This window comes from Gorilla gorilla, chromosome 8 (assembly GCF_029281585.2).
Source record: "Gorilla gorilla gorilla isolate KB3781 chromosome 8, NHGRI_mGorGor1-v2.1_pri, whole genome shotgun sequence".
Lineage (NCBI taxonomy): Eukaryota > Metazoa > Chordata > Mammalia > Primates > Hominidae > Gorilla > Gorilla gorilla.
Genome location: NC_073232.2, coordinates 91,085,086 through 91,104,900, shown reverse-complemented (window position 1 = coordinate 91,104,900; position 19,815 = coordinate 91,085,086). Strand labels below are relative to the sequence as shown.

At 42.8% G+C, this 19,815-nt stretch overlaps 1 protein-coding gene across 7 annotated transcripts in view; it reads right to left on the bottom strand.

Moving 5' to 3' along the window:
- Positions 1–11,477, bottom strand: part of ODAD2 (outer dynein arm docking complex subunit 2) — a 187,378-nt gene extending 175,901 nt beyond the window's left edge. For 2 of the 7 annotated variants that reach the window (XM_063710261.1, XM_063710264.1), the window contains exons 1-2: positions 8,013–8,087; positions 7,279–7,541 (exon numbers count right to left, since the gene is read on the bottom strand). In XM_063710261.1, coding sequence (XP_063566331.1) covers positions 7,279–7,502 — 224 coding nt within the window. In that variant the 5' untranslated portion in view covers positions 7,503–7,541; positions 8,013–8,087. Of the gene's footprint in view, positions 1–7,278; positions 7,542–8,012; positions 8,088–11,162; positions 11,312–11,353 lie in introns of those variants that run through there. The other 5 variants (XM_055352423.2, XM_055352427.2, XM_063710262.1 and 2 more) reach the window with 5 other exon arrangements.
- Positions 11,478–19,815: the final 8,338 nt, after the last annotated feature.

Here is a 19,815-nt window from a genome sequence, read left to right as displayed (position 1 = left end):
TTTAGACAGATTATTCCTATATCTCATTATAAAATACAGAAAATATAAATACATCTGGTTAGCAGCTCATCTGTTTTCCCACTTTCTTCCACATTCAAACTCTTAAATCCTCAAACTTACCAGCAAGCCTAGTGACCAATAGGATATAACCAAGGAAGAATTTTTTTTTTTTAGCAATTTCTTGAATTCACAATTGAACTCAAATAGTCACAGTTTTTGTTTTTGTTTTCTAAAATGTGTTGATTTCTGGCATCTTTTTAAAAATCATTGGTTCTGCAAAACCCTTCATGCTTTGGGGAGTTCTAATGTTATTTTATTTATAAAATTTTTACACCACAGTAATTAGTGGTTAGGGGTTTTCTTGGCTACACTGTGTTTATGAACAAAAAAGCTATGAAAAAAAAAAGCAAACTGAAGGCAAACTAGATACTCTCAGAATTCCTTTCCTAAACTTCTTTATTTGGTTTGCCTTGGGATAATAGGCAGTTTTTCTAAATGGATTCTTCCTGATCAAAAGTTATTGAGTCTCCTAGCTTTGTGTTTCCATCCATTTTAATGATTTCTTTCAGGTTGGCCTTTAAAAAATATTAAGATGTTTTCATGGAAGTGATATTTCTATAGATTTCTACCACTTACAACATTAACTAAACTGTCTAGGTTTTGTATTACAGGAGGCTATCTCTGATGAAACTCCTGACACCTTAACACCTGATCTACCTTTTTTTTTTTTTTGAGACGGAGTATCCCTCTGTCACCGGGATTGGAGTGCAGTGGCGTGATCTCGGGTCACTGCAACCTCTGCCTCCTGAGCTCAAGCAATCCTCCCACCTCAGCCCCCAAGTAGCTGGGACTAGAGGCACATGCCACCATGCCTCGCTAATTTTTGTATTTTTAGTAGACAACGGGGTTACACTATGTTGGTCAGGCTGGTCTTGAATTCCTGAGCTCAAGGGATCCACACACCTCGACCTCCCAAAGTACTGGGATTACAGGCTTGAGCTACCACACCTGGCCTGATCTAACATATTTTAAATTGCAATGTAGATACATAGATGTAAAATGTTGCTAGTTCATCAGAAAAAGTAAATCTGACCAACCCAGATTACTTATTACTGATGATCTCACTAGAATAAAAACAAGAGGATAGGAACTAGGGGAAACAGAATAATGTTCACATCTGAATCCCCGAAACCTATGAACATGTCACCTTACATGGCAAAAGGGACTTTGCATAGAAACTAAGTCAAGGATCCTGAGATGGGGAGACTATTCTGGGTATTTGGAGGAAGCCAAACATAATCACTAGGGTTCTTATAAGAGGAAGACAGGAGGGACAGAGGCAGCGACGGGGATATGCTGATGGAAGCAGCGGTCAGAGTGATGTGGAGCCATGAGCCATGAGTCATGAGTCAAGGAACATAGGGGCCTCTAGAAGCTGGAAAAGCAAAGAATAAATTCTCCTTAAGCCTCCAGAAGGAATGCAACCCTGCCGATGCCTTGATTTTAGCCCTGCAGGTTCATTTTAGACTTCTGACCTCTAGAACTGTAAGATAATACATTTGTGTGTGTTAAGCCATTAGGTTTGTGGCAATGTGTTACAGCAGCAAAAGAGGGCTCACAGAGGGAGTTTATGAATCCGATTCTGCTGGGTGCAGATAGGGACTGCCCCTATCTCCAGCACTTCAGATAGGAACTGCACATAGAAGACATTTAGTAAACATCTGGGGAATAAATGAATGAATAAAATATTTCTAGACTTGCCAATGACATGCATTGTTCACAAAATGTATATTTTCTCTAAAATTAAGCTTCTGGAATAATGCCCTTAGGACTTAAGAGATTTCTTAAAGGCCTGTTACCTAAAGGTTACTCACATCAAGGGCTGGCCACCACACGAAGTGGATGGTGAGAGGACTAAGTAACAGGCTGACCGAATACCAAAGATACCAAGCTACTTAACTAGAGAGAGTGAAACTCCTGGTGAGAAACCAAAGGGCACAGGTGACATTTTTCATTGCTCCTACCAGTTGAAGCCTGTAACTTAACAGAGAAGTCAGAAATAAAATGCCAGCTACCTTAACCAGGCATGGTGGCACCTGCTTGTGGTCCCAGCTACTTGGGAGGCTGAGGTGGGAGGATCACTTGAGCCCGGGAGGCGGAGGTTGCAGTGAGCCAACATCACACCACTGCACTCCAACCTGAGTGACAGAGTGAGACCCCATCTCAAAAAATAAAATAAAAATAGATTTGAAAAATAAAAAACGCCAGCTATGGACAAGATTTTGAAGAGGAAGTTTCAGTTTTCAGGCTCACAGTTTCTAACACCTGAAGAATGAGCTCTTGGAAAGAAAAATGCTGCACTCACCTTGTGAAGGTCAGGAAGAATGAGCTGTCAAAAACTCCAGTGACCTGATGGAGACACTTTTAAACCAGAATCGTGGAAGGGAGCTAAAAATTCTGTTTATGCTCTAAAGCAAGAAAGCAGAAAAGTGTCTTTTTTCTTTAATCCTCAGTATCGAGTTTAGTGTCCTTTTTTTTTAAGAGACAAGATCTTGCTCTGTCGCCCAGGCTGGAGTGCAGTGGCACAATCATAACTCTCTGCAGCCTCGAACTCCTGGGCTCAAGGGATTCTTCTCCCTCAGCTTCCCAAGCAGATGGGACTACAGCCGCACGCCACCACACCTGGCTGTTTATTTATTCATTGGTCTGTTTATTTATTTATTATTTATTTTTTAGAGAGAGGGTCTTGCTATGTTGCCCATGCTGGCCTTGAACTCCTGGGTTCGAGTGATCCTTCCATCTCCACCTTCCAAAGTGCTGGGATTACTGGCATGGGCCACTGCACCCGGCCTCATTTAGTGTCTTACTACTTAATAAATGTATGTCTAAATAGTAACATAGAAAATAAGGCTATAGCTAAGAAACTAGCAGTTCTCAGGGACAAAAAAAAAATAGCTCAGTAACAAAACTTATGGCCACCGACCCTACTACTGTGACTTAGAAATTTTACCAAAATGCAATAATTATTGTCTCATAAAACAATATTATTTTATAGGTTGAGTGTAACCTTAGAGATCATGTAAATTCAGCCTTTCATGATATTGATCACAAAGCTAAGGTCCAGAAAGGTATAAATTGTGTGTGAATTGTGCATTCTTGAGGGGAAGACAGCCATTGCTCTGGCGACCTGACTTCCTGTCCCAACTCCTACCAGAATATATTTTTATCTCGATGCATATATATCACTGAGATGCAGTGGAGTGAGATTTAAAAATAAAATATGGCAATATTATAGCACATTTGATTCAAAATCATACTGTAGTTCTACCAGAGAAGGAAAAAAAAATCAGGTAATAACATTTTCACCATGTGATTCTGAGCGCTTATCCAATTTATAAATTTCCCAAGCTACATTAGAAAGAATCAAAGTGCCTTGGTTCTATGTACCACAGATGGTATTGCCATTGAGTGGTGTCATTTGTTCTTAGTTTACAGCAAATTTAAGTTTCATTCTGAGGTGTTTTAGGAAGACTATTAATTTCATCCTGTCTGATAAGAACAAAAGCAATTGCAAATGATAATACAAAGAGACCTATGATTTCCATGAAATGAAAGTAGAGCTATTGGACCCCCAGCCCCCACCCCAAAATTAAACGTGGAAAGATGACAACAAATGTTATAACATGATGAAAACACTGGGAATCATTCTAAGGAAAAGACCATCACGTAACATGAACAGGGCTATGCCCATCTATTCAATTAATAACGATCTGCACAAAAGGACAGAAGGCGGTTGATGAAACATAAAACCTCTCCAGTGTGTGACTAAAGTATCAGTTTCAGTATCAGATTCTCATTAGCCTAATCAGAAAAAGGATGATCAAACTTCTATTGACTGTTGCCCACAGTGCATTTTGAATGTGCAACATCAAATGAGAACTAAAGCCACAAATATAAATATATTGCCATCAATGTCTGCAGAGACCAACAAAAAAGGGGTAGCTTATCTACTTCGGCAGAATTCCAGTGTAGATAAAACTTAACTTGTTTTAGAACAAGAGGCCTAAGAGGTCTGCCCACAAGCAGAGGCATCCGCCTTTACTTTAAAGTATCCAAGGACATTCCTATTTGATAGAAACACATCCGGAGACTCCAAGTTCAAATCCTCCAGGATAATTTTGGCCTTACACATGGATGCCCAGACCTGAGTCCTGTCTGGAAGGAAAGTAGCTTCCCCACTTTCAATAAATGTATAATAGTGTACTAACAGCAGAGAAGCCAAAAGAGTGTGCTTGGTCCAAAGGGCAATGAATGAGGTCATGGGGACTGTTCTGATAATAAATTCTTTGAGTAATTGAGAATATCTCTGGTTGACATCACTTGTTCTCATAGCAAACACTGAGTGGCTATGGGTTACTGAACTTTCTTTGGTTTGGGGAGTAGACCAAGGGGCACAGTCAAGACCTGGATGTTAAAGCATCTGGTACTTTCCATTATGACCAAAATCTCAGCTGTACACTTTGCCTTCTTCAAGGCACTCTTGGTTTTCATCAGAGCCAGGCAAGCATGGTTTCCTTCAAATACAACAGCAATACCTCTCTCTACCCTTCCAACATCAAAGATATCAATAACGGTCAGACACAAAAAGAATGGATTGAGAAATTAGCCCAAGGAAAAGTTGCATAGTAAATATGACAGAAGTATAAAAATCAAGGGGTAATGTTTCAAAATGTCAAAATGTCCTTCTCAGGAGGGAGCACTGTGCATAAAGACTGCATGCAGAGCTGGGCACAGCAGCACAGGTCTGAAATACCAGCAATTCAGGGGGCCAAGGTAGAAGGATCTCTTGAGGCCAAAAGTACAAGACCAGTCAGAGCAACATGGTGAGATCCTGTCTCTACAAAAAAATAGAAAAATTGACCAGGCATAGTAGTATGTGCCTATAGTCCTAGCTGCTTGAGGGGCTGAGGTGGGAGGATCCATGGAGCCCAGGAGTTTGAGCTGCAGTGAGCTATGATCACTCCACTGCAGTCCAGCCTGGGCAACAGAGCCAGACCCTGTCTTAAATAAATACATAAATAACTGTGTGCTGAGATATAAGAATGGAAATAAAGCAAAAAGAATCTGGACAAGAATAGGGGGAAATAGTGATAGATTTGAGAGGTGTGTGTCACAGCCCACCTAACTAGGGGTCAGATGTGATCACGTTTGTGCTTGGAGCACAAAATTTGTACAAAGGCAAAACAATCATGGTATTCTTTTCTGTCATCTGCTTTAAATGCATTTTTATAAAAAAAAATTAATTTTTTTTTGAGATGGAGTTTCTCTGTCACCCAGGCTGGAGTTCTGTGGTGCAATCTCAGCTCACTGCAAACTCCACCTCCCAGATTCAAGCAATTCTCCTGCCTCAGCCTCCCTAGTAGCTGAGATTACAGAACGTGCCACCACGCCCGGCTAATTTCTGTATTTTCAGTAGAGACAGGATTTCACCATGTTGGCCAGGCTGGTCTTGAACTCCTGATCTCTGGTGATCTGCCCACCTCGGCCTTTCAAAACGTTGGGATTACAGGTGTGAGCCACCGTGATCAGCCAAGTAGTTAATATGTTTTTAATTTGTTTTACATAGGAGATCACATTTCAAAGGTTAGGAAAAAAGCTGAACAATACAGAAATGACAACTTCTGGAGAAAGTTACCACTGGCACAGTTAGAAATAAAATGCACCATTAAAAAAATAAGATTTCAGGCCGGACGTGGTGGTTCACACCTGTGATTCTAACACTTTGGGAGGCTGAGGCAGGCGGGTTGCCTGAGCTCAGGAGTTCAAGACCAGCCTGGGCAACATGGGGAAACCCCGTCTCTACTAAAATACAAAAAATTAGCCAGGCGTGGTGGCGGACACCTATATTCCCAGCTACTTAGGAGGCTGAGGCAGAAGAATCGCTTGAACCTGAGAGGTGGAACTTGCAGTGAACCAAGATTACACCACTGCACTCCAGCCTGGGCAAAAGAGCAAGACTCTGTCTCCAGAAAAAAAAATAAATAAATATGACTTCAAACAACTCAGAGAGAAGGCTGACCAATAGAAGAATTAAAGAGCTCTTGAAATACAGTTTAAGAATGGTTTTGCTGCAGTTCTAAAAATGAAATTCTGACTTTATTCTCACAAATAATCCCAAAGGGAGAAAAGGGAAAAGGCATCCACAGGAAGCTTTGGCTAGCTAGGGAACTGTTTTTGATATGATCAGACTTTAAAAGTTCATATCCAAAACAAAGAAGAACAAGGTGGTAGAAAATAGAATGCCTACGGTGCAAAATAAACTGAGGCTCGCAAAAATATATGTGTGTGTGTGTGTGTGTGTGTGTGTGTGTGTATTTGTTAGCTTATTGTATAATTATAATGCTTAATGAAATAATACATTCTTATGCAATTATATTTAATTTGTTCACATAATTTATGCATATGTGTGTGTATATATATATTTTAGCCATGTTTGAATGAGATAGATTGAGAGTTCACTGTTTGAGACAGAAGTAAATTTTTTTTCATCTCAGATTTGAAAGGCTCTAATCTGAGGACACCAGTAATTCTTAAGAATTCTCTCCCTTATATTGAGCAAAATCAAAATTCATCATTCATCACCCCTCCCCACCGCCTCCTGCTTCTAGCCCAGGAATTGATCAATTTAAATACCAGAAGAGATTTCATCTACATCAGAGGTCACGAAACCAATGACTCCTGGCATCTGGCAGGTAATACGGAAGTACCCCATACCTTTATAGAAATAAAATTCAGAAGAATATGGATGACCTGGTGTGGTGGCTCATGCCTGTAATCCTAGCATTGTAGAAGGCTGAGGCAGGAGGATCACTTGAGGCCAGGAGTTTGAGACCACCCTAGGCAACACAGTGAGAACTCATCTCTAAAAAGTATATATATGTGTATATATATCTCCACATATGGGTGGAAAGGCCAGGCATAAAGCAGCAATGGATGTTGGCAGTGTAGTGACCTGAATAACGGATGCCCTGTTAAAAGAAATTTACCCACAAAAATTAAAATTTTGTTTAATTTGAAATATTTAAAACTTAGAAAGATACTGTGTTGGCCAAGCTGAATATCCTCAGACTTCACCTGTGTGTCTCTGGTTTGCATTCCCTGGTTTAGAGGGCTTCTGAGGTTCAGAGAGGTTAGGTGACTTGCCCCCAAACCTAGAACCAATTGATAATACTATGTACCACGAAGATATCAAATCCTAGAAGCAAGTAACTGGCTTACCTGACAACATAACCTGATTCAAATGCTGAGGGCGCCAAACTTGTGTTCCATTCGAGTGGTTCCACAAAAACAAATTTTGCCTCTTGAGGATGTTTATAGATAAAACTCTCGACAAACATAATAATTTCTTTCAATATCGCTTCATTTAGAGGAGTGGTTTCGAGGATTCCAGTTTCATGTCCGGCAGCAGTCCACTGCGTCAATTTCCTCAGAGCCACACCCATGGGATCCGCCAGTGCTCAGACCTGAGCTTAGCACACACGCTACATCAGAGCAGAAAGAGAAAGAGACAATAGCATCCACCTTTTCCTTGGAACATTTTTCACTCTCAAGACTTTAAACCAGTACTCCCCACCCCACATTCTGCTTATTAATCTTAGAAGATTGACTTTTTAAAATTATCTAATTGCTCTTCAGTTCAATGAAGTCGTAAACCAGCACTAGATAAAACTGACTAGTATTTAAGAAATTTCTGGTATTTGCCCTGAAATTAATAACTTCTTTCTAATTTCCCTAGGGCCTAAGAGAGAGGATTCAAACAGATAGGCATAAAACCCAAACAGAAAACTCCAAGAGTGGAAAAAAAAAGAAGTGGAAGAGGTTTATATTAAGGGCTTTTGTTCACAGCTCTGTTGGGAGCCAGCAGTTTCAGGGACAAACATTCCTTTCAGCCAGGACACACATTGTTTAGAATTACACTATTAAACTGAATACTGTTATCCCGACTTTCTTACAGTGATAATATCTGCATCATCACGATGATGACTGAAGAACATGATTCTGGTAGCTCAGGTTTCCCCAAGTGCCTTCTGAGTTAAAAAAGAAATAGAATAAGAACAGTATTGTGAAATATAATTTTTTTTCTGAAAATTGATACAGGACACATTGATCCTATTACCAGAATATCTGGACAATCCAAATACTATTTTCCCTGCCTGTATATCCTGCCCAGATGACATTTTACTGTAATTCACAACCTTCTTAAGAGTTAATGTGAGAGATGTAGGAATAAGTGAGACTCTTTCAGCCTTTTTATCTAAATTAGTTATCAGAAGAGTCTAGCAGTAAAATTTAAAACCAATTCAAGTGAGACAAATTTCACATTGGCTAAATAGAAATTAGTCTGTAAAAGAAGATCTTTTAAAAAGTAACAAAATCTGTAACGTTAAATAAGAGCCAAGTTAGAAAGCAAGTTCTGACTTCATAATGAACATTTAATGCTTTTTTGGCAGATAATCTATACTTGTTTCTTTTCTCATTTGTATAGCACTTATTGATAAAATCTTTCTTCCAGAATATTAGAAGAATGGTTATACGGTTAAATATAGAATAAAATTGGCTTTTTTCTCCCATCATTATTACAAAGGCTTAAAGTACAAAGATTAGACTTGGAGATTTTACATTCTGTACTGTATTAAATCTTTGAACTATCTATTAAATTCAATCACAGGAGATCACTGGATGGCAACAGGGCAGTACTTCCTGCTGATAAAGAGTATAGAAATATTATAGAGATGTCTAGTTATCAACATGACAGGAAAGGGGGCATTATCGGCCTTTAGTGTTAAGGACCGACAATGTAAAATATCCTTCTGTGCAGGACAGTACCTCAGAAGGAAGAATTCTGCTGTAACCTCCAGGCATCTAGTAAGTGAAAAACTTCAGATAAGCGCTACCTGAGCCTAGAATTTTTCTGCACTTTGCAAAAATTGCAGAGTATTTTGTCACAGTTTTATTACACCCTGAATTTTCCAGAATCGTAGCTATCATAAATGAAAAGAAGGTTGTACATACTTTGTTTTACATGGAATTTTACCAAGAGCTCAGCATTTTGGAAAATGACACCATTGATGGCAATGTTATTTGAGAAATTTAAGTTGCAATGGCACATCTGTATCAGTCCGCATTTGGGGCTGCTGTGTTCACAGTCATTCTGTGTAAGGCTGGACATCTGGCTACTTCCCTATATATTCTAGTATAGTGGTACTTGAGCGTTTACATGCCGATCTTTTCTTACAATTATTTTCTTTCATTTTACAGTTAGCACACCATCAATATTTAAAACTATATTAAATATGTAAGATTATAATCTATGATATTGATTTCAGGATAGCAAAGCAGCCTTACAACATATATGTTATAAAAACCAAGTACTGGATCAGATAGGGTGGAGAACAACTGATCCAGACATATATACCAAAGTGGTCATGAAATAAAGCGTAGAAATTAGTGCACGAATTTGTTCTGGGTGTTTGTTTTAGTATTCTAGCATTTTGTTTCTATTGCTAACCGATGATAAATGCTTTAGATTTAAACACATAAACATGTTCTGACGTGTATGTGTGAGACTCTTGAATTTCCCATTGTTGTGTAAAATAGTGCAAATCAGTGTAAAATAGTGTGAAATAAGTGCAAATAGCTTTATCTTATACAGAAAGGCTTAGGTGAAAGTTCTGTCTGTCTTTAATCTTAAGTATAAAATTTGTTTTGGTAATCTTATAAAGATTGCTTCTTGCACATTTTTAAAGAAAAAATGCGAAATTAAATAGATTATGTAACGCTATGGTAGTCAACATACCATATAGTAACTTCTTGAAGGACCCTTAACACAGAATTAAGAAATGCAAAATCGTTATTTTCGTCAAGATAAATTTTGACAGAAATGTAACATTTGAATCTATTCAAATTGTATTTCCAAGTCTAGTGAACCGTAGCAATGCACAAGTTTTATTCAAGAAGGTTGGCGAGTTTAAGAAAACCTCAGGGTGGCCTATGACAATCCCGAAGGCAAGATCAATGTTATTAGAAAATAAATAAATAAATAAATAAATAAATAAATGGTGTTCAAAAATGGTCGGTATAACTCAAAACTAAGATTTTAAAATCAAGACCAGTTGCTCCCCGGTTTCTACCCATTGCCAAGCTCTTTTGGCTTAAGAACCATAGTTAAAATGAATCCATGTAAATACACAGCACATACCTTTGAAGTAAAGAAAGTAAGTTTAAAGATTAAAAGGAAAAAAGCTTTGATTACGTGTTTACATAAACTGGGAATCACTTAACACTCATTTTTCTCTTTATCCAATAGATACCACAGATTGTTTTTCTTTCTAAGGATCAATTTCAAGCTTCCAGCATCATTAGTGAAATGAAACCCATTCGGGAATCACATCGTTAACACTTAAACAGAAGCACAACCGAATTCTTTAGGGGGCTATGGAAAGGCAGCCATCAGCTCTGAGATCTACGAATGTGATTGGTAACATCCACCGGGAGTCCGCGCATACACGGCTTTCTGAGAATGCAGAAGTTACTCAGTAAGACCGACAGAAAATCGAACTTTTAGACATGACATGAACAGGGCCCTAAGTAAAACCAAAGCTAAGCCTAGTGTGGGATGACGGCCCCCACCAGACTCGTTACAAGAAGGGGGCGTCAGAGCTGAGACCCTAAGTTTCCAGGAATGGATTCGGTAAGGGGACGAGGAGGGAAGGGACGGCGAAAACCACGCTGGGAGCGGGAGGCAGAGCTGCAAAGGGCGGAGGAGAAAGACGGGCTGGGGGAAGGAGAGGCAGGGAAGCGGCGGGAGAAATGGAGAGCGGATCCGGGAGGTGATGGGGCCGGGGTAGTGCAGAGAGGGGCGCAGGGACTGAGGAGCAGACGGTCCCCAACCTAGGGCCGAGGCAGGGTCTCGCGGGGAGGAAGGAGTGAGATGGGGCTGGGAGAGAGAAGGGAAGGGGGCGGGTCTTGGTCCCCGGGAGGGAAAGGGGAGCAGGCGAGAGCGGCAGCGGCGGGGCCAGAGAGCTGCCTCTGTTTCCCGATCCACGCGGCAGGCTGCAGAACCCCTGCGGGGGTGAGCGTGGAGACCCCCCAGCCGCACTCACCTGCAGCGCCCTGCCCCCCGCAGTCGGCGCCCGCCTGTTGCTAGGACGCGGGTCAACACTGCGCGCCCTGCGGCCGCGCACGCGTGCGCCCTTGTGGGAGGCCTACAGGGCCCGTGCCCTCCCCCGGGCGCCGCCGCCGCCGCCTTCCGCTCCCAGCCTCACCCGGCCGCGACCGCAGCCCAGTCCGTTACCGTGGTCTCGGGACCTCCGCGCATCCAAGATTCCCGCGGAGCCGTTGCACCGAATGCCCGCGCCAGAGACGCTCGGCGCCCGCGCTGGGTTCCACCCGCCCCGGCCACCTGCTGCTTTCCGCTCGGCCCCTCCCGGGAAACACTTTTATTCAACTTTGCATCTCCCTTTCTCAAACACTTTTATGCAACTCCCGAGGGTGCATCCTAACTCACTCCACGCGGTGGGAAAGGTTGACTTTGACAGAGGTCGTGAGCAGTTGCGGGGTCGGCGGCAAGTTAGCAGAAAACTTAAAATGGAGCAGAAAGGAAACAGAAAATATTCCTTAGAAACCCCTTTTTACATTTTTCCACAGGCTTCCAGACAAGTGCGTTGTATGTACCTGAAATCTTCACTGAGTACCCCCAAATAGCATAGGGCTTCTCCTAGGATATTTGAGGCTTACATGTTTCTCTCCAAAAAAACAAATATGGTAGAATACTCTGATACTCACCGGGAAAGCAGAAAGCGCTCTTCAATAGGGCAGAGGATCAGAGTGAAATGAAAACATGTCCCCCATCTCTTTTTTTAAATGGCCTTTACCTTTGTCCATTAAGATGGTTTTGACCCCACCTCTAGATACCCTACCAGCAAGAGTCCCAACTGGAACACCAGTGAGGGATAAAGGAGTGGGAATATTGAGGTTGGGGTGGATGGGGAAGAATGCACTATCTTGGGGTGGGGGGACACGGTGTTTAAGGACCAATGCCGGAGCATTTAGGATGATGGGGTGTTTAGGAATTAAAACTGGATTCTTTTCCGGATGCCAAAGAGGCAAATGTGGAATGATGTTAGGATATCACCTGTCATAATATACAGATTCAGCTCAAAGCAGAACCTTTCTGCAAACACGTAGGGATATGAGGTATAGATATTTGTCCTTTGTTTTGGGTTTTTTGGAGGGTGGGGGACGAAGTCTGGCTCTGTCACCCAGGCTGGAGTGCAGTGGTACGATCTCGGCTCACCGCAACCTCTGCCTCCCATCTCGGCTCACCGCAACCTCTGCCTCCCGGGTTCAAGAGATCCTCCCCCCTCAGCTTCCTGAGTAGCTGGGATTACAAGAATGCGCCGCCATGCCCGGCTAATTTTTGTACTTTTAGTAGAGACGAAGTTTCACCATGTTGGCCAGGTGGGTCTTGAACTCCTGACCTCAAGTGATCCACCCACCTCGGCCTCCCAAAGTGCTAGGATTACAGGCATGAGCCACCATGCCTGGCCTGTTTTGGGTTCTTTTCTTCTCTTTTTGAAAGTGCGAAAGTTGTTAGGAATGGAATAGTTTCACCTAAAGGAGATACTACCTGCAGAGAAGCTTAGACTTGCAACCAGTGAGAAAGGGGCTTATGCTAATAGGTATACAGAGAAGCCCTTTTAAAAATGGGTGGATTACAGTCTGAGACAACAGCTTCACCCCTGTGGCGGTAATGCAGGTCACAACCTGGTGAGGAGCAGAGGGCATCCTTCAGAAGGATCCTGGAGTAGTCCCAGTCCTGGAAGCAAGGAAGCTTCTGTGGGTACTTTAGTTCCTCTGCACATTTTAATCAGCTGTATGACATAAGGGAGCATTACTGGGTCCAATGTGGATGCCAGCCAGAGATCTTCCAAGTTCAGGACATTTCACCTTGGTTTGCAAAACTGGAAAAAGCCAGAACCCACCAAGATCTGAGCAACTATGTCTTTGTTTGCCAAATTCATGCCAAGTTGCTTAATCTGATGCCAAAATGTGAATTTATTTTACTGGATATTTTCCAAGCAAAAATAACTTAATAATATTTAAATCTGAAGAAGTCCCAGTCGCCTCTTTCCAATTTTTCCTTGTCATGATGAAACACTACCTGGGCCCAGTCACTCCCTGAAGGATTTATCATGACTTGTTTTTTGTTTGTTTGTTTGTTTGTTTGTTTTGAGACGAGGTCTCATTCTGTCACCCAGGCTGGAGTGCAGAGTGCAGTGACATAATCATAAGCATAGCTCACTGCAGCCTCTGATTCCTGGGCTCAAGTGATCCTCCAGCCATGGCCTCCGAAAGCACTGGGATTACAGCCATGAACCACTGTGCCTGGCCATAACTTGTCTTTGCCTTTTTGCCCATCTGCTACCCCTACAAGGTAAGCTTTATGAAAATAGGGAGCTTTTCTGCCTCCTTCAAGTCTGTACTCCTAAGATCTAGAAGGATGACTGGCACGTAGAAGGAGCTAAATTCATGAATCGCCTAGTCAAAGATGCCTTGCTTCCTGACACTCTTCACCAAGCACCAGAAAGGCAAGGCCCACATTTTCTTAGGGTTAATAGAACCAGCCTGAGGATTCTAAGTAGCCGTGATCTTGGAAAGAGCCTTCATCACTGAGAGCACACCCAGGGTTTGCTGTATCAGAGGCCTTTACCAGCCCTGCCCATGGCTAGAGTGCAAGCACATGGTGCAGCGCTGTCCACTGAAACTTTAGAGAAAATCTGCCACGGGCTCCTGGGAAAAACTTGATAGTTTTTGGTCCACCTCCGCAACATTACGTCATCTACAGCAGGGGCCCCACCCACACGCCACACCTTCTGTCAGATCAGCAGTGGCATTAGGTTCTCATAGAAGCATGAACCCTATTGTGAACTCTGCATTCGAAGGATCTAGGTTACAAGCTCCTAATGGGAATCTAATGCCTGATGATCTGTCCCTGTCACTCATCCCCCCCAGATGAGACCGTCTAGTTGCAGGAAAACAAGCTCAGGGCTCCCACGGATTCCATGTTATGGTGAGCTGTATAACTATTTCATTATATATTACAATGTAATAATAGTAGAAATACAGTGCACAAGAAATATAATGAGCTTGAATCATCCTGAAACCATCCCCTCCCCCACACCCTATCCATGGAAAAATTGTCGGCCAGGACACTGGTCCCTGGTGCCAAAAATGTTGGGGACTGCTGATCTACAGGGATTCTTATGAAACCATCCACCCTGGCTTGGGCAAATCTGTTCCTCTCATGTATCAGAGAGTTCAGACACAGATTGCACACATTAATTTGCTAGGGCTTTTGTAACAAGGTATCACAGACTGGGGCGGCTTAAATACCAGAAATGTCTTATCTCACAGTGCTGGAGGCTAGAAGTCCAAGATCAAGGTGTTGGCAGGATTGATCCCTTCTGAGAGCTATGGGGAATGAATCTATTCCAGGCTTTTCTCCTCAGCTTGTAGATGGTTGTTTTCACATTCATATGATGTTATCCCTGTGTGCTTGTCTCTGTACACAAATTTCTGAATTTGAGACAGGACCTAGGCTGGAGTGCAATAGTGCAATCACGGCTCACTGTAGCCTCGACCTCCCAGACTCAAGTGATCCTCCTGCCTCATCCTCCCAAGTAGTTGAGACTACAGGCATGCACCACCATACTCAGCTAATTTTTGTGGGCTTTTTTTTTTTTTTTTTGTAGAGATGGGGTCTCACCATGTTCCCCAGGCTGGCCTTGAACTCCTGGGCTCAAGTGATCTGCCTGCCTCAGCCTCCCAGAGCGCTGGGATTATAGGTGTGAGACACTCCTCTTGGCTTATTTCTTCTTTTTTTTATGAACACCAGTCATATTGGATCAGGACTCACCCTCATGAACTCATTTTAACTTGATTACTTCTATAGAAACCCTATGTTCAGTACGGTTGCACTCTGAGACACTAGAGGTTAGGACTTCAGCATACGATTTTAGGGGGACACAATGTCACACATAGCATTCTGTAAAGACGTGATCAGCAGGCTTCCAGGGCCCATTCATCTGTGTCAGAGTGAAGCCGACTAAGAATTTATAGGCCATAACCAGGGAGAAAGTAAGAGGCAAGGTTGGTTTAAGCATCCAGTACCTCAATCAGGAAAGGACTAAGACAGATGAAATAAACCTCCTGAGGTTTGCAGGGAATTACAGTCATTTATATTTTGTCGTAATGGGGGTAAGTCTCATTATAGGGAGGAATTGCCTCTCTGTGGAATTTTTTAGGAGTTTTCAACAGAAATTCCAATGAGAGAAAATTGCATGAAGTCTTACGAAGTCCTAAAAACCAAATTCACCAGATTCTACCCTCTCTCATAGATAAAGACAAAAAGTCAAAGAAGTGCAGCCTCAGCTGCCTCCCTTTGCCCTCTGATATTTCTCAGTGATGCATTGTGGACCAAGGCCCATGGCCTGGAAATGAAATGGCTCCTTCTCCTTAGATTCTAATCTCCTAGACATTCATTTACTCAATAAATGCTTTTTGGATGCCATTTTGTGCCAGGCACTCCATTGGCAGAACTCGATTATCCAATTCAAGTCCTGGCCAAAAAAGGAGCCTACTAAACTCAACTCAGAATTCCTGGACTAGAAGGAGAGCCACTGGCATGAAGCACAGTAGCAAAGGAGAGAAAGGAGAAGAGACTGAATCGGTGGGAAGGACTGCATGAGGTGGAACATTTAAGCCATGATAACAATTGAAATATTCTTCCAAGAACAAATGAAAGTTACTGGAAGATTTTTAGCAGGGAGTGACATGCTCCGATTTCTCTTGTTAAGAAGCTGTTCTGATTACACAGTGGAAGTAAACTAGAGAAATGCATGAGTAGAAAGAAAGAGACTATTAATAAGACACCTGGCCTCAGGTTCCCCTGAGAAATAGACTCTGAGATAGAGAAGGGCATGTAAGAAATGTATTGAGAAGTGCCCTCAGGAGAGTGAAGGCAAGGAGATTAGACCGAGAGAGAAGCTGAACTGCCATGCAGCCACAACCATCCCACAGAGAGCCCTGAAGCTGGGATGGCCCAGCAGTTTTCCCATATTGAGGCAAAGGGGCTGGACCTTTAGATCTTCTCATCAACTGATCATTATCAGCCAGTCCCTGGGTGCAGGCTGTCCCCAGGAACAGGGCATAACCTTACTCTTTCAGTTGAGGGCTATCATCTGCCCATAATCCCCAGCAGCTGAGGGCAGGAGTGCTTTGGTCTTGGAGAGGTGGGATGGGGTCAGATATCTGGACAGTCCACAGCATCCCCTACTGTCCACCCCTTGCACAGCTGAGATCACTAGCATCATGCAATACAGCTCTGAGAGCGGTATCTGGGAGCAGCTCTTCCGGAATCCTGGTGGTCAGCTTTCCCTGGGGAAACTTACAAGTGAAAGATGAGACAAAATTGCAAGCCCTGGCTCTGCAGTTGGTCTCCAAGCCAAAACGTATCCGTTTCTGCCCTCCTTTTCTGCCCATTCCAGATTCCCTGCATGTTTCACTAGCACTTTTCCTGATCTAGATGGTTTCCTTGGTGGGGGTGATCCTGACCCTCACTGCTGAGTTTCTGGCATCATGCCCTTCCCAGGTGGTGACTACTCTATACCTTTACCATCAAAACTGGGCAAAGACATCCTTACCCCACTTTGCAACAGCAACCTCCCTCTTCCTGATGATCCAGGGCAGTTTCTTCTATTGGGATCATGTCTCCTTCACTTGCCCTTTTGTCTCTTGCGTAAAGAGTCCAAAGTTACAAAATAGCCACCATAACTTAAAGTTTTATGTCCCTTGGTGGAACATTCTCCTCTAAGAGCCATGACCTCTAAATGTGCAGAATAGGCATCAGGTTCACTGGATACTGAGTGCATGGGGCCCTGCAGAGTGGAGACTTAAATCCAAGGTCATGGCAAAATATCTGAAGTTCATTGCCAGGACTATGATGGTATAGGAAGGGCCATGGAGGGTACAGGACCCTCAAAGGAATCCTCACTGTAGATGGACTCATTGAGGACATTAAGCATCGGGGATACCATCAGGGGTACGATGAGAAGCCATGCCGCTGTTGACAGCAGGAAAGCTATGAAACCTGCCAGCAGTCCTACAGCACTGAAATGACTCACAAGATCAGATTCCTGATGCAAAAGAATTGGACAGACCTGCGTCAGGACTGCTGAAGCCTTTGGATAGGACTCCCAGCATGAAAACCTTGTCCAGTTTATGTCTCCACCTGTTTTCTTTCTACAACTCCATTTTCTAGTACCTTTCTCTACAATAAACTCAATCACTTATATGCAAGAAGGCCTGCACATAGAGAATGATCCCATTAGCCAGCAGTGCTCCTTTTCTTTTATTAAGTGAAAGAAGAAACTGAGTCCAAAAGTAGTCTGGGAGTACAATGGTGTTTGCCAGGGACTAGGAGAGGGGGCAGTGGGGAGTTATTGTTTAATAAGTACAGAGTTTCAGTTTGGGAAGATGAAAAAGTTCTGGAAATCGATGGTGGTGATGGTTGTGCAAAAATGTGAATGTACTTAATCCCACTGAACTGTAGACTTGAATGGTTAAGGTGGTAAATTTTACATTTTTACTACAATAAAAATTTTTTATATCTTAAGAAAACATAAATGTGCAGAGCCCATATCTGTGGTGACAGGAAGCACAAATTTTCCCACATGATGGGTAAACTTGGCCACTTATTCCATCTCTTGGTTCTGGAACCCATGCCATTTACTCTTAGGAGTCATAGCCCCATAGAATGGCTGTTGATTTGGGGCATATACTGCAGCCTGTAGGATGGCACCCCACCCTCATGGGGCCCCACTATCAAGCTCGCATTTCAGCCACACCTACTAAAAGGCTTCATGGCTCTATTAGGGCAGTAGCCAACAGTAGAAACTGTGAAGATCTACTACTTTGGAGTAGACCTAAGTGCCCCTTCACTGAAAGTGTTGAGACCAGATGACCAAATATAAGAAGAGATGTAGAAGGCGACAGGGATGGAGGCTATGCATGGGTCCTTCTTGCTGACACCAGTCTGACCAATGCCACTGATAGTTTCCAGTCTACCAACAGCAGAAACTGACCTTTAATATGGCACCATTCCTGGAGAGACCAACTGGGGCCTGGTAGCAGGTCAATTACATCATATCCCTTCTACCTTGGAGGTGGAAAAAAGCTTCCTCCCTACTAGGGCTGACACATCTTCCAAATGTGAGTTTGCCTTCTCTGCACACAGTGCCTCCACCAGCACCACTATCAAAATGTCTGCATCATGGGAGGATCGCTTGAAGTCAGGAGTTTGAGACAATCCTGGGACACATAGTGTGACCCCTTCTCTACAAAACATTGTTTAAATAGCTGGGCATGGTGGCACATGTCTGTAGTCCCAGCTATGCAGAAGATTACTTGAGCCCAGGAGTTCAAGGCTACAGTGAGATGTGATTGCACCACCACACTCTAGCCTGGGCAACAGAGCAAGACCCTGTCTTGGAAAAAAAAAAAAAAGCCTGATTCACCCACATGATTACCTCAGATTCACCACAACAATGTATACCTCAGAAAAAGAGACTCATTTGAGAGCATCAAAGATGCAACAATGAAAGACATGGAATCAACCCAGATGCCCATCTGAGTTGGATAAAGATGGTTGGATTGGATAAAGAAAATGTGGTACATATACAACATGGGATACTACACAGCCAAAAAGAATGAAATCATGTTCTTTGCAATTGCAGACCATTATTCTAAGTGAATTATTGCATAAACAGAAAACCATATAGCACATGTTCTCACTTATAAATGAGAGCTAAGCATTGGGCACCACAGACACAAACATGAGAACAATAAACACTGGCAATTCAAAAATGGGGAGGGAGGCAGAAAGGGTTAAAAAACTACCTATCAGGTACTATGTTTACTACTTGGGCAATGGGATTATTAGAAGCCCAAATCTTAGCATCATGCAATGTATCCATGTACCAAACTCTTACATGTACCCTCTGAATCTAAAATAAAACAAACAAAAAGAAAGATACAACAATAGGCTCGTGACTGTGACAGCCACCAGTCTTACCTTGGACCATATCACCTAGAGACAGTCAGCCTGATAGCATGGAAGAATGACACATTGAGGGCTCAGGTAAGGTGCTAGTATGGCAGAACTCTTTTTAGGGCTGGGTCTCCATCCTCCAAGATGTGGCATATGCTCAGAATTAACAGTGGATGTGTGATACGCAGTGCTGTTTTCCTTCATTGTTAGAATTCCTAGGTGTGCAAAACAAGGAGTGAATCTTCTCACCAGAGCTCTCAGTGACCTACCTGCTTATGGAATTTGAGCTTCCAATTATCACTAACCTTGGGCTCTGCCAGACTAGAAGCTCTACTTGTCATGGGGAGACTCCATCCATCAGGGAATAGAGTAAGGGTTCCATTGAACTTAAGGCTGTTACTACCACCTGGCTACGTTGGACTCCTCATGCAGGTAAACCAGCAGGCCAAAAAAAAAAGGGGGGAGTGGGGGAGTTATTACACCCGTTAGGTCATGATTGGCCATGATTGCATGGGAGCTAGGGTGCTACCATCAGGAAAGAAGATGTTTAGAACCCAGGGACCCTGAGAATTCACTTCATTGCTCCTCCATGGCTTACAGTAACCACAGCATGATCAAGGCAAGGCAGCTAAGGGCTCAAACCCCTC